At 47.3% G+C, this 14,022-nt stretch overlaps 5 protein-coding genes across 5 annotated transcripts; 2 read left to right on the top strand and 3 right to left on the bottom strand.

Moving 5' to 3' along the window:
• Positions 1-85: 85 nt before the first annotated feature.
• F4812DRAFT_187679 (uncharacterized protein) lies at positions 86-3,376 on the bottom strand. The gene is made up of 3 exons (XM_047930086.1): positions 3,175-3,376; positions 730-3,121; positions 86-632 (listed from the first exon to the last, which is right to left on the bottom strand). Exons 1-3 carry the CDS (start codon positions 3,291-3,293, stop codon positions 273-275), a joined length of 2,871 nt encoding a protein of 956 aa, XP_047793965.1. The 5' UTR covers positions 3,294-3,376; the 3' UTR covers positions 86-272.
• Positions 3,377-6,416: 3,040 nt separating this feature from the next.
• Positions 6,417-8,301, top strand: F4812DRAFT_414976 (NUC189-domain-containing protein). The gene has a single exon (XM_047932936.1). It carries the CDS (start codon positions 6,633-6,635, stop codon positions 7,821-7,823), a length of 1,191 nt encoding a protein of 396 aa, XP_047793964.1. The 5' UTR covers positions 6,417-6,632; the 3' UTR covers positions 7,824-8,301.
• F4812DRAFT_414974 (P-loop containing nucleoside triphosphate hydrolase protein) lies at positions 8,302-10,482 on the top strand. The gene has a single exon (XM_047932935.1). It carries the CDS (start codon positions 8,538-8,540, stop codon positions 10,212-10,214), a length of 1,677 nt encoding a protein of 558 aa, XP_047793963.1. The 5' UTR covers positions 8,302-8,537; the 3' UTR covers positions 10,215-10,482.
• Positions 10,479-11,948, bottom strand: F4812DRAFT_414973 (acyl-CoA N-acyltransferase). The gene is made up of 3 exons (XM_047932934.1): positions 11,275-11,948; positions 10,686-11,181; positions 10,479-10,623 (listed from the first exon to the last, which is right to left on the bottom strand). The coding sequence occupies exons 1-2, from the start codon at positions 11,723-11,725 to the stop codon at positions 10,928-10,930; spliced, it is 705 nt and encodes a 234-aa protein (XP_047793962.1). The 5' UTR covers positions 11,726-11,948; the 3' UTR covers positions 10,479-10,623; positions 10,686-10,927.
• A 301-nt stretch (positions 11,949-12,249) lies between these two features.
• On the bottom strand, positions 12,250-13,291 carry F4812DRAFT_414967 (uncharacterized protein). The gene is made up of 2 exons (XM_047932933.1): positions 13,123-13,291; positions 12,250-13,055 (listed from the first exon to the last, which is right to left on the bottom strand). The coding sequence occupies exons 1-2, from the start codon at positions 13,209-13,211 to the stop codon at positions 12,551-12,553; spliced, it is 594 nt and encodes a 197-aa protein (XP_047793961.1). The 5' UTR covers positions 13,212-13,291; the 3' UTR covers positions 12,250-12,550.
• Positions 13,292-14,022: the final 731 nt, after the last annotated feature.

The raw sequence follows: 14,022 nt of genomic DNA, 5'->3' as shown, positions 1-14,022 counted from the left end.
ACCAGTCTAGCAGTAATGCTAAGAACCGGCGGTAGAACCTCCAAAGTAGGCTGTGGTCTTGAGGGAATGATAATCCTACAATACAAGTTTTTTTTCCTTCTTCTCTTAAAAGCAGTTACTAATAGGTAGTACCCTTTCTCAGTGATAGGCTCAGGGGTAACTGAGCTAAGCACGCAAGCCAAGCTACTCAAAGGATCACAAAACGTTAGTTATGCCCCTGGAAATATTCTGAGGGCTAAGATTTCTGAAATAGGTGGGGTATTCATCCTGCTTTATTCCTCTTCTGAGTCGCTTTCCTCCTCACTTGATTCCATGGGTCTGTTGTTATCAACTTCTCCAGGAAGAGGCTCTTGGCTTCCACTACCGTGACGTTGAAGTTGAGCTTTAAGCTCACGGAGTTGTTCGATTTTACGCTCCTGCTCATGTTTGTTCATCGGCTTGTTCTTCTTAGCTTTAGTAGGCGCACTAGACTTTGACTTGGGCTCCGGCTCGACTGCACGGCTAAATTCCGGCTTCTTCTCCAGTGCGACCCGAATTTCTGGGTTCGTCTTGTTGATCAAGTCGTAGAGTCTTCGAAGAGCTTCATCAGACAGAGCATCAATATCTAGCTCCATCTCACCGTCATCGTTCTCCTATCATGATCGTGAGCACGGGGTTCTGACAAAGCATAATAGCAACCAGCATAATAGACAAAAGAACAAAACTACAGGGTAAAGATTTAGCACTTACATTCTGACCGGTATCCTTCTTGATTATATCCACAGCCTTTGTCAAGGTAGTTCCATCGAGCTCATTGATTCCTTCCGCAATAACTGCTTTCTCTAGCGCACCAACTGGTCGGCTTTTGGGAGCCGCTTTCTTATGGCTGGTATGGGTGCTGGTATTTTTTTTGCTCGTATGAACATTTCCAGATGCTGCCTTTTTGTGGCCTGAAGTTGCTGGACCACTGCCCCCAGATTTCGGCTTGCTTTTGGTGTTCTTCTTCTTTGGCTTCGGCTTCTTTTCATCATGGAACTTGGTTCTTTCTTCTACAAGCTTGCGTTGGAGCATCGAAACCATCGACTGTTGAATCTCAATCATTGTGAGGTCTGGTTTCTTAGATCCAAGTAGAGTGTTCAACTTGTCCTGCTCCTCGTCTAAGCGAGCCTGCAAGTTACGAATCACTTCGCTACTTTGCTCATCCTCACCATCGGCTTCACTTTCATCTTCAGAGTCATGAGCACTTCTCTCTGGACTATGAGCAGAAGCATTTGTCGCAGATGGTACCTCCGGAGGATAATGACGCTTCATCCACTGATCTCGTTTCGACATTTCAGACTTGAACAGCTCCTCTAAACGTCTTGCAAGGATGGTCACATCATGATGTTGACCATTGAAGAGCTCAGAATTGTGGACGATTAGTTTCATGTCCTTTTCTATATCTTTCGCTGACTTATAGTCGCCGTCGTAATTCTTTTGTGTCATAGTGGTAAGATCCATTGGCTTCTTGACGACGCTGAAATACGTCGGGATATTCAATGCTACAGGGTCCACAGGAGTGAGAAACCATTGATTTAACGCATAATGCTTTCCTTTTTTGATCTCATCGAGGACGACTTCGAAGAAGCGTTGCTCAGGTTCTAGTTTCTTACGGCTGGCTGAACCGTAGTCAAGGTCGCGATTTTTGGGAGGATGTATGGGGCGTTTGGGTCTGTCACTATCTTCTCTGGTAGAATCGCGACGGATTTGGGGGATACCGTTCGGGGGGATCGCAAAGGCTGGCGCTGAAGAAGCAGAGGCTGGTTGGGCAGCTTGTATAGTCTGCGTAGGCGTAGATTTCGGTTTTGGGCTTGCGGCAGGTGGTTGTGATGGCTGTGACTGTGATTGTCGTCGTGGCTGGGTTGCTGCGCGAGGTTCTGGGTGCCGGGTTGCGTGAGCTTTGCCCTTCTCGGGTTTGGCAGGTTCTTCTAATCTAGAAATGTCTGGAAGGCGTGAAAGTATCTGATCTCTGACTATGCCTGCCGCTAAGGTGATAGGATTGTTTTCGCCGTTGAACGTCAAAGAATTCTCGTATAGTAGTTGTATGTCAGCTTTCAATGCGCCGTAGTTGGCGTATTTGTCCTCGCGGAGCTTCGCCTCAAAGAGTGAAATGTCCACAGGATTCTCAATTTTAGACTTGTAGTCATCCCATAAGACCGGCCATAGCCGTTCTACAGGTTGTCGAAAATTGAGACCATTTTTGGTCTTCTTGACACCAGCCAAAACTTGTCTGATCTGTCGATTCTGAAAAGGGGTAATGACTTGGCCATCTCGGTCTCGGTCAACGCTGTTGCTCGACTGTGGAGCGGGAGGAGGCCCACTCGCGACAACCATCGAATCTGCGGTCGGTTCACTCCGATCTTCTGTTTTTGCCCGCTTTGCCGCTCGCTCGTTATCGCCATCTTCCTCGCGCTCTCGGGAGACTTTGCTTGCGGCCGCGGGTTGGTCGGTCATAGGTGTGTCGGGTTGAGAAACAGCACTATCAGGCTGGGTACCCTTGATGTCCAATTTAGCGAGACTTGCCGATGGTTGATTAGAGTCTTGAGATGACGTAGGCACTGCTGCGTCATTTGAAGACTTCTCTTCTGTGCTATTTGCGAGTTTATCACTTGACTCCCCGTCAGCGTGTTGTTCTGTAACATCCACATCCATCGAATCGGCAGGCTTCTGGGGTGCTTTTTCGTCCAGCGCCGAATCTTGGTTAGCAGAATCCTGCTCTGTCTTGTCAATATTCTTTGACGTCGAACTGGGGACAACTTCTGTCTCGGCTTCTGCCTTAGCTTCTGTCTTGGGTTCAGCATTGGGTTCGGTCTTGGATTCGGTCTTGGATTCGGTCTTGGATTCGTCCTTAGATTCTGCCGTTGAAGATGAGTCCTTCACGGCTGAAGTGCCATTAACATCGGGCATGTCAATGTCATCGGTGGACGAAGGGTTAGGATGCGGTTCCTCTTGCGTTTCTTGAGGAAGACTACTGTTTGCAGCAAAGGCCTTTTGATTTAAAGACTCATCTGCTCTAGGAGTTGTCGAATCTGTTGATTCAGTATTACCATTAACAGTAGGTTTATCATCAGATTTGGACTCTTCTTGATCAGATTGAGGATGCCTGTTCAAACACCATTCAGTATCCCGATACGAGGAGCACAAGATTGCACTTACCCATTAACTGCTCCTGCATCTGATGCATCATCAATCGCCATCTTATCCTCTGGTACAAGACTGGCGGCCTTCTTATCCACCGGTAACGTTTGAGGTTGTTCAGTCGCCATTATTGCCATCCAGCTACCCCAAGAGGTAAAATTGAATTCGGTCAAGGCAACTTTGATACTGTAAGTCTAGGAATCCGAATCGCTCGCATAAACGTAAGGATTGGGTCTGATACAAAAACACCTGATTAGATATAGGTTCTAGAACCCGACTTGTATGATATAGGTTGAAAGATGGTAAATAGGGTCGCAATGTTGCGATTGTTCCCTGAAAGTGGACTCGACCAAAACGTCGAAATGACGCGATTGTAATGTGCGAAACCTGGAGTGGACTCACCTCTTGGTGTCGTGACCGCAAAGATCCCTTAGTAATTATGACTGCGACTTCCAGTCAGTAATGAACATAGTCAAAAACAATGCCTAAACGAAACGACGGTTAGGCACGCGAGGCTACAAATGTAAATGTGCAGGGTGGGCAAAAGAGATAGCGATGGAAGGGAAATGATTGTAACATTAAAACTGTAAAGGCCAGAGAAAACAAAACGACATCGAGATGATGCTCTTGTTTGGTTTGCGCCTGCGATGCGCTTCATAGCCTTGCGATATGCGCCAGCTGTGTAGGTAGAGAAGGCAATTTCGGGGTGGCTGGCCAATGAGAAAGAGGTTGGGAAAGAATGGGGCTTTTTGTGTTGCAAGGATGAGGTGTAAGTGTTTACTGGTACGATATGATATGCCTGATATCGAGATTCCTATAAATCTGCCTATCTTCTCTTATTTGTGTTAGGTCGTGAAACCAGCTAAACTCTGGACTCCCAAGTGATCAGTGTGGTCAGACCGCGCCAGGCAACCAATGATATTACCAGTAATTCATTGTCTGAATATTGGGAAGATAGTCTATATAAGGGTCTGGAATCGCGATCCATAACTCCTCTAAATCCAAGACTAGTAGAGGTGTCGACGAACGTTGACTTGAGGGGCGCAGACAAACAGCACGGGTTTGCTGCGTATATTCAGGCAGTCCAAAAGTAGGAGGGACCGATAGATTTGATGATAACCAGGTAAACAATGGTAAGGATGGAAATAGTGGTGTAGTGCAAAATGATGGGTAAGAGACAAATAGAATAAGAAATATTTCATACACTTACCTTAGACTTCGTGAGTATTGAAGACGCGCCGATACGCGTCAGATCCCGGACCCAGATCTTGAAGGATTGCGGGTGACAAGAGAAGAGAGGAACGGGTAACCCACGTGGCGATTACGATCTAAAGATATAGTAGTAAAGCGACAGTGAACCCAGAGTCACTCTTGCACTCTTGCACTCTTGCACTACTAGACGATACTAGAAAGGTGAGGTGCGATGCGCATTGGATGCGGTATTAAAAAAAAGCAGTAAACGTTTGTTTGGTACGTTGAAATGAATCAGACCAAACAAATAGTAGTGTTACGGCAATAACCTAATGTCGTTGATAATTAACGACGACGAGGTTCACGAAGTGCCGATAAACTTGAATTTGCGACAACAACGGGGTGTCCAGGTGGTCAAAGCGGTAGTGGTCGCGATAGTGGCCTCGATAGTAACTTGATACTACCGTTTTGGGGGAAGGATTGGAATGAATAAAAACTTAAACTTAAAATATTAAACAACGAATCGATGAGCAGCGCGCACGGGGGAAATAAGAAAAGACAGATTTGGGGGGAAAAGGTACCTCGGTACTTTCTGTCGCGTGGTGCGCGTGCAGCGGTGGTGGTGAAGAGGTAAAAGGTATGAGATCAATTTCTCAAGATGCGAGGCGGTGTCGGTGCTCGGAATATTAGAGAGGGGGGGTTGGGGTTGGGCAGAAATGGAAAAATAGGAGGAAGGGTTGTAAAAAAAATCTCAGGAATCAGAGGTCTCTTTTTTTCTTCGTCGCGAAAATTTCTGGTTTGGGGCCACTTTCCTATTTGTAGAACGCGCTTTCCCGGGCTGCGAAATCACGGTTCGCCATTACTAGGGAATTACAACAGGGGTTATGCTGAAGGCAACGCCTGCCGTGAGTTTATCAAACCAGCTGGAAGCCAATCACGATATTTAGATATCAACAAGTGGGGCTCTTTGATACAGTGAACAAGGTGGCACACTCTCAAGAGTGATCAAGTACCCATTTTGTTACTGCATTATGTGTATGTACGCAGGTACACGTAGATACTGTGGATGAATGGTGGGAAACAGTTACCTGGCATCGCTGCTGCATTAACGCTGCATTAACAGAGGGACTCGGTTCTAGGCCGCAATTGTCCGGCACCGCGTTATTCCATGCTTGTTGCTTCACGGAGAGCTGGAAGAGGACCGTCAAATTGCGACTGAAATAAATCACATCGAAGGATGTGATAAATTTGTTGGATGAACGGACAAGCAAGACCTGCGTGCTTCGAAGATTTGACGAGGGAAGTATTGTTTGACGGGCTAGATAAAATAGCCAATCAGGTTTAGATCGCAATAATGACCTTCTGCCCACTGCCCAATCATGACGCGTAGGGTTTTGGGATCCCTGCTTGTACGAAATGATGGAAGCCACCAGTGCTCTCTGTGTCGATACTATATTAGCCCCGGGGCGTGTATAAGTGTAAAAGTACTGCTTCATTGTTGATTCATCAAGGTCAGTATTCTGCTTTGGCAATTCGGTGCATCATCCATCATCACATGATCCGGGGAGGACTGATGTGAGAATGTCGTTACCCAAGGTTTTCTTTATCGGGCCTTGAAGGGAAATAGTTTTATAGGTAAGAAATGCTTTCAAGCTCTGTGCCACGTCATTGATACAATTAAAGCGCTTGATGGATAAAGATTAGGGCCCTTGAATTTTTCGTCATTTTTGAAGCATCGTAGTCGTAGGGTCAGGTTAAATAGGAAAGGTGCGTGGTAAAGGAGAAATTTTGTGCTTTTTATTAGGTCAGGAAAGGCGTTGGGGCAATTTGCATTGTACATGTCAATGCCCAGGTGAGCACAGTAAAAATCAGAGCATGTATGGTAGGTACTATGTACATAAATTATCAGCAATTAGGTACCTAGGTACCTCCGAGCAATGAAACTTCCCGAGGTCTACATTAATGGTGGGCTAAATTCCATTAGGTACCTAGGTATCTACCTAGATCCACATATCGGCCTCGGAAATACCAAACACCTATCATCCTGAGCCAATTCGTTATCGGGGAAAAAAAAACCAATTCGCGAAGTACCTTCCCTCTTACCAGACATACATGTATAACTCTCGTACAAAGTATTCCGTACAAGAATTTTTGATACTTTTGCGCTCACCCTCTTCTGCCTGAAGAGGTGTCACCCGGTCCTCCTCTAAATCAGCCATACACCTCTAATCCTTTTTTTTTTTACTAAACTTCCTGCTGTTATACAATATTCTTCTCAAGGCAAAATGTCTACCAAACGAAAACCGCTGAGCAAGATTGCCCAGCCGGTTGTTAAGCAGAGCGCAAAGAAGCCACTTAAAACTACCATTAACGAGTCAGAGACAGCTGTCTCAGTTCCTGATATTTCAAAGGATGCCGGAATTACGGAAGAGAAAGTAATAGAGATTTCAAGCGACGAAGGCAGTAGCGAGTACGAATTCACAGACGAGGAACAAGACGATAGCAAAGCCAAAACAGAGACCAATTCATCCCAAACCAAATCCCTACGGAAGAAGGCGCATGAACAGCAAGAAAATACCGAGGATGTTGATGTGGACATGCCCTCACCAAACCTGCCAACAGATGGCGAGTCTGACCAAGAACCCGCTCAGCCGACGTTTGGTGAACTTGCGCGCGCGCACGATACCATCGATGTTCCAAATGCAACTTCTGCCCAGTCTAATGCTGTCACTACTCCCGGGCGGTCTCTAGCTCCTCCTAGCCTCTCCTCCTTAGGAACTGTTCTGTCTCAGGCACTCCGTACTGATGACGCAGATCTCTTGGAGTCCTGTCTTCACGTCACCGATCTCACTACTGTCCGACATACCATTCAGAGATTAGACTCTACGCTCGCAGGGGTATTACTTACCAAACTTGCGACTCGAATGCACAGACGTCCGGGAAGGGCCGGTAGTTTGATGAGCTGGGTGCAATGGACGCTAGTTGTACACGGAGGCGCATTAGCAACCCAGCCGGGTTTGGCTAAGAAGTTAAGCGAACTGCACAGAGTATTAGAAGAGCGATCAAGGGGCCTCAACTCCCTTCTCGTCCTAAAGGGAAAGCTTGATCTGCTGGAAGCGCAAATGGAGTTCCGTAGATCTGCGCAACAGCACAGGGGGGCGGATGAAAGCGATGATGAAGAAGCCGTCGTCTATGTGGAAGGGGAAGAAAGTGATGCTGATATTGTTAATGGAGGTATGGACCTTGATGACGACGACGATGGGCTACCTGTTACAAATGGTGTGGTCAACGATGACTCGGAAGACGATGAAGAATCAAGTGAGGACGAAGAAGATGAAGAAGACTTGGAGGGCCAGGAGGATCTAGATGAGAATGATGTCAACCACGAAGATGTCGAATCAGAGGAAGAAGATAGCGAAGCTGAAGTGACCGAAGCTCAGCGACCAGCAAAACGATCGAGGACGAAAAGAAGATGAAAGATCGTCACTGGGAAGCATTAAACAGTCATTTTCGATTCAGTCTAAACGATACCCGTTACCCTCTGAATCGCTTACTATATCCGGTGCTTGTATTGGTGCTGCGCAACCCGTAGAGACATGGAACTTCTGTGGTATAATCGAATTCAGCCGGTTTGAAGTTGCTCAGCTTCTGTTTAGGAATATAAGCACGTTGTAATCAACGTTGTCTGTATACGCGTAACTTGATATGCGATTCTGATTCTACCTAATTCATTTGGTTAACCGTTAGGTAGGTACCTTAGGTAGGCTCAATAGGTTAGGTTAGGTGTAGGAGGTACCTACCATAGTCAGGGTAGTCCGTGACTTGAACCCCTAATGATTTAGGGGTGACGTAAGCATGACAGGCAGCGGCCGTTAGCCACCCTCGTTTTGTACATATGCAGGTACCCCCTAAGCTTGAAAATGGTTGTCAGCTAATTGGTTGACAAACCCGTATCGATAAATTCTCATTGGGGACTTAGGTATCTGCTCTATCAGCATTCAGCATTCAACTCTCATTTAGCTAGGCGCGTCTTCTCCAAACCCCGAGTTATTTCGCGTCAAGGTTCCTTACCGAAGGCGAATGAAAGCTTGGATTGGTCTTTTTGTTTATAATTTCTATATATATTTTGAACCCTCAATGCATTTTATGAATCATTTTGGTTCCCTTCTCGTACCACACCCGACGCCATAATGGTAGAATGTCCAATTTGTACCAAGCAAGTCCAATCCGCTAAAATCAACGATCATATCGATTCAGGATGCCAAACCTTCCTTATTGACACCTCTGCCACCTCGACCACTTCGTCCTCATCTCAGATACCTTCCGCTACCCAATCAAATGGTACCTCGTCTTCGTCGCAGAAGCGACCGGCGTCCAGCTTCTTCCATACCCCTTCCGCCAAAAGACAATTGACACCCGTCAAAGCCAGCACTTCCTCGATTAACAATGTTAATGGGACAGGTGGAGGAACGAAGCTAAATGGCGGGGTTAAGCGTTCCTTCGACGAAGGCCCCGGAGAAGATTTGCCTATGCAAGATGCAGAGACCAGGGCAGAAGAGGTAGCGCCGGTCGAGACTGGCCGGGTATTGAAAAGGACGAAGACACTTAGAGCAGCTCCCCTGGCTGAGCGCATGCGGCCTAAGAACCTCGATGAAGTCTTTGGACAGGATCTCGTCGGCCCACACGGTGTTTTGCGATCACTAATAGAATCCGACCGGGTACCGTCAATGATATTATGGGGTGCATCTGGTACAGGCAAAACTACAATTGCGCGTTGTATATCAAATATGGTTGGCTCTCGTTTCGTTGAGATGAACGCTACAAGCTCTGGCGTGGCAGAATGCAAGAAGATATTCAACGACGCGGCGAACGAGTTGGCATTGACTGGAAGGAAGACGATAATATTCTGCGACGAAATACACCGTTTCTCTAAATCCCAGCAGGACGTATTTCTTAAACCTGTCGAAGCGGGCACGATAACGCTCATCGGCGCCACGACGGAGAACCCAAGCTTCAAAGTCGTCAACGCGCTTCTATCAAGATGTCGAACTTTTACACTACAGAAGCTAACGACAACAGACATCCAGCTCATCTTGTCACGAGCATTACAAGCTGAGGTTTCGGCTACTTCATCGCCGCTTTCTCCTCTCCTTGATGAAGAACTTATGAGCTATCTTGCCAATTTTGCCGATGGCGACGCGCGGACAGCACTCAACCTACTAGAGCTGGCCATGTCTTTAGCGAATAGAGAGGGTATGACAAAGGAAACAATTAAGCAATCGCTTACCAAGACTTTGGTATACGATCGAGCTGGCGATCAACATTACGATACGATCTCTGCATTCCACAAGTCCGTCCGCGGTTCTGACCCAGACGCTGCGCTATATTATCTAGCTCGCATGCTTCAGTCGGGCGAAGATCCCTTGTTTATAGCTCGGCGAATGGTTGTGATAGCATCCGAAGACGTTGGGTTAGCAGATAATTCACTTCTGAATCTTGCAACCTCAACATACACCGCAACGCAACAGATCGGCATGCCGGAAGCCCGTATACCTTTAGCCCATTGCGCCGTAGCGCTCTCTCTTGCGCCCAAGAGCACACGTGCTTACAGAGGATTGAATAACGCCTTTGCGGCTCTCAAAGAACCCGGGGTAGCGTCTTTACCGGTGCCGATCCATCTACGGAACGCGCCGACAAGGTTGATGCGGGAGCTCGGCTATGGAAGAGAGTATAAGTATAACCCCAACTATAAAGACGGCAAAGTGAAGCAAGACTATCTTCCTGATGCGCTGATTGGGCGCTCGTTTTTGGAAGACCGAGATTTAGGTACTGAGATCGATCCAGACCTGGTTGTGGATGACTCTTGATTTCCGGAGTATAAAACAGATGTATATAATCCCTTTTTCGGGACTTGAATACAAGGTATCATGGGCTTAAGTAGTATATGGCGAGTTCGATACATTAGGAAGACCTCAAAATTGAGGGAACAGGAAGATAGAAAATGCCTCAAAAGACGATGCAAAAGCGGTGGCAGCAACAGGATATCCGCCTATGTAATTATGGCATCGTCCATGAATGAGTGTATTTAAACACTTGTAAATACACATTCAGAAAACCAAATAAAACTAGTACTCCTAAGCTGTACAGCTTCTATTTATGTTTTATCTCCTCAACGATAAGTTGCCACATTGTATGAGCATGTTAAGGGCATCGCATCATGTCTTGACCAACTAGTTGAATAAAATTAACCAGATACTGCTGCATCCCGTATAAGTACTGGGTCAAAGTCAGTCTCGGTGGGAACAAGTTCTCAATGTCAAGCAAAAACGCATTCTTACTCCAAACAAACTAGCCGCTAAGGAAGAACTTGGCTATGATTGGCCAAAATGCCGTAGATATGTCCAAATTCGGCAATTCCACATATAGGCAGGTTACGAAAGTTTGATCTGGCTCTCAAAAAGGAGGTACCTACCTAGGTAGCCTTGGCTACTCTGGATTCGGTAGAACGATGCTGTTAACGCATGGTTGTATAATTTGGTGCCATCTAGTACGAATCAAAGCATGTTACCCATCCGTTCCCTCATTCCTTCTTAGGGACATCGTAAATCATGAAATACGTCCCGTACTCCCCCTTCCCGCCATACTCCGTGTCGTCCTGTATCACCCTCTCGACCTCCCTGAAGCCCAGCCGCGCGTACACGCCCCGACCCGCCTTATACGACATGGTAAACAGGGGCACGCCAATCTCCTCGGCGTGTCGGATGCCGCTCTCCACGAGCGCCGTGGCTATCCCTTTGCCCTTGTTGTCCGGGTGGACAGCTAGATAGTCGAGCTCTGCCGCACGGTAGGTTAGGTAGGCACCTAGGTATCAGACAACTGCAACGAGAAACTCGACTCGATGCGCTAGGTTAGGGGGGCGGCGCTTACTGATATACGTCCCCTGCGCGAGCAGCCGATCCATCACCTCGTCGTTCTTATCGTCGATGCGGCCGACCTCCCTCCTGGCGCCCCACCACGCCGCCTCAGCCAGCTCCTCGAACTTCCTCTTCTCCTCGTCGCCGACGGCGGGCACCTGCGCCTCGGGCCACGCCGGACGGCCATCTTCCGCCGCGAAGTGGCCGGGCGGCAGGATCCAGCGCGCGTAGCCGACGAGCTGCCCCGTCGCCGGGTCCACGGCCTTCTCGTGCCGCTTCTCCTCCCGCCCGGACGCCAGCGTCCGCGGGTACCGCTGCGTCGCGCTGTCGATCAGCCGCGCCAGCGTGGTGCCCTCGGACCACAGGAGGATCCACGTCGGGTCTTCCCAGAAGGCGCTCATGTTGTTGCGCGCCAAGGCCGGGGCGTCGGCGACCGTGCAGCCCTCGATTTTCCAGGCTGTCATTTTTTATTTCCTTTTTATTTCTTTGCGATAATTCTAATTGGGAGATGCTTATAGTTAAGATGCGACGTGGGAGTTGTGTGGAAGACACGTATTAATAACTGTCAAAGACTTGACTAGGTACCTCTAAGGTAAGGTAAGGTATTTTCAAGTCAATTGGGGTTCAGACAATGAGATAAATAGAAAAGAAAAAAAAGGTTAAACTGGCGCGAAATTGACACTTGACATTTATGTTGGAAGGTAATGTAAGGGCTTGACGCTTATGTATTAGCAGGGACTGTTAAGCTTCCTCATCAGGAAGATAATACGTCGTATCATTGATTCCATTGGACACCACGCTTATGTCTATGACTCTCTATGGAGCCAAAGTAACACATACCCGACTTATCATGTCGGGAAATAGGTACTTGTCCCAATTTACGGAGTCGAGCTCACCCGTTCTTTACTAGGATCTTCTATAAGTACCTAACCTAGGTAGGTACCTAACCTATTGAATCTAGAGTTTTATATCCCGGGGAAGTAGACGTAGTAACTCAATTTTCATTCGTCATTCGTCATTCGTATCTACAAAGTAATAACTTACTCGATACATACTACTCAAATGAGTGAGTGTCCCTAGGAGACTTCGAACTCGTGCGACCTCTCTGCTTGTCCTACCCAGCATTCCCTCTCAAGATCCCTAATACTTGAATACCCTAGCTCGTAACCAAAGCCAATGCCCCCTCAGCGCATAGCTACTCTGCCGGGTTCCCTAGAAGCTTATCGTGCGAAGATCGACAGAAGTAGCAACAGCCTAATCTACACGATAACTACGGGGTTATTCTTCGCTTACGCCTGCTGAGCAGCATCGTATGTGTCGTACTTCTGCTTAGAAGGCTCACGCTTCTCAGTTTCCAAAGCAGCGTCGTAAGTGTCATACTTCTGCTTAGATCGCTTCTCAGCGGTTAAGGCAGCATCATAAGTGTCGTACTTTTGCTTGGAGCGCTTGTCATGCTCATGCTCGTGTTCGATAGCAGCATCGTACGTATCGTACTTCTGCTTGGAGCGCTTGTCGTGCTCAAGAGCAGCATCGTAGGTATCGTACTTCTGCTTCGAACGCTTTTCGTGGTCGTGCTCAAGAGCAGCGTCATAGGTATCGTACTTCTGCTTGGAGCGCTTGTCGTGGTTGTGCTCAAGAGCAGCATCGTAGGTGTCATACTTCTGCTTGGAGCGCTTGTCGTGGTCGTGCTCAAGGGCAGCATCGTACGTATCGTACTTCTGCTTAGAGGGCTCTCGCTTCTCTACGGCTAGGGCAGCATCGTAGGTGTCGTACTTTTGCTTGGAAGGCTCACGGCTAATCTATAATATTAGTAAACTACCTCCTAACAAACGTAAATGGAAGGATAGATGGCGTGACCTACGCCGCGACTGAGTTCTCCTGAACGGGGAGGGCTGCTGCGGTGGAGGCAAGGGCTCCGAGGAGAGCAATGGAAGTCTTGATGAAGTGCATTCTGATTTGATTATTGGTAGCTGGGTGGTGAGCTAGAGAAGATATAGATGAGGGGATGGCTTTGGATTCTTGTAGAGGATGAGTGATATGAGTACTAGGTAGATATTCTGCGGTAGGGAGATGCCTTTTTATGTCTTCCTTTCTGAAAGCCACATATCTATCACAGTCTGTTTGTGTGATTGTCTATGGGGATGACGACAAGTTGTCCATCATCCTCGGTTGATGTCCTCCAAGATTCTACTCCTTTCCAAAGCCGTAGGATTTCCCTTGCGAACCGCCCGAGAGACTGAATGTCTTATCATCCCCACAGCTAGTCAGAAGGACTCGGGCATATGCAGTGTTTGCACATATCACCCTTGCTAGGGAGGATACCCAGATGCAAGTAGGAATTGGTATTATGACATGGCATCAGCATCTCGGCAGTTATCGTGATTTCCACTAGAGCTATTATGTTGATCACGACCATTAGCAACGGTATAAAGACAAGCAAAGTAAGAACCACTACTAGGAGGCAAGGAGTATGTAAGATGTAAGATTTTAGGACGGTGTTGATGTCAACAACCTCTGAGATCCAAATGGTCTCCAAATGGTCTACTGGTAAGCACGATTTGAAAGTCTAGAGGAAGTAGGCTATTGATCGAGTCGATCTTCAGAGACCTTGGATAATATGAGTGAATTATTGTATTATCCAAGTAACTACCTACCTCTTACTCTGTTGTATATTAGTTCTGATGTAAGTGTGATAGACCTATAAGGCCCCAAAGCTATAGTCGTATAAGTCGTATAGTCGTATCACTTGAACGGGCTAGGT

The sequence above is a fragment of the Daldinia caldariorum genome (genome assembly GCF_022478825.1).
Source record: "Daldinia caldariorum strain CBS 122874 unplaced genomic scaffold F4812scaffold_2, whole genome shotgun sequence".
NCBI classification, from domain to species: domain Eukaryota; kingdom Fungi; phylum Ascomycota; class Sordariomycetes; order Xylariales; family Hypoxylaceae; genus Daldinia; species Daldinia caldariorum.
The sequence above is the reverse complement of the archived record's forward strand: the minus strand, read 5'-3'. Positions and strand labels throughout refer to the sequence as shown.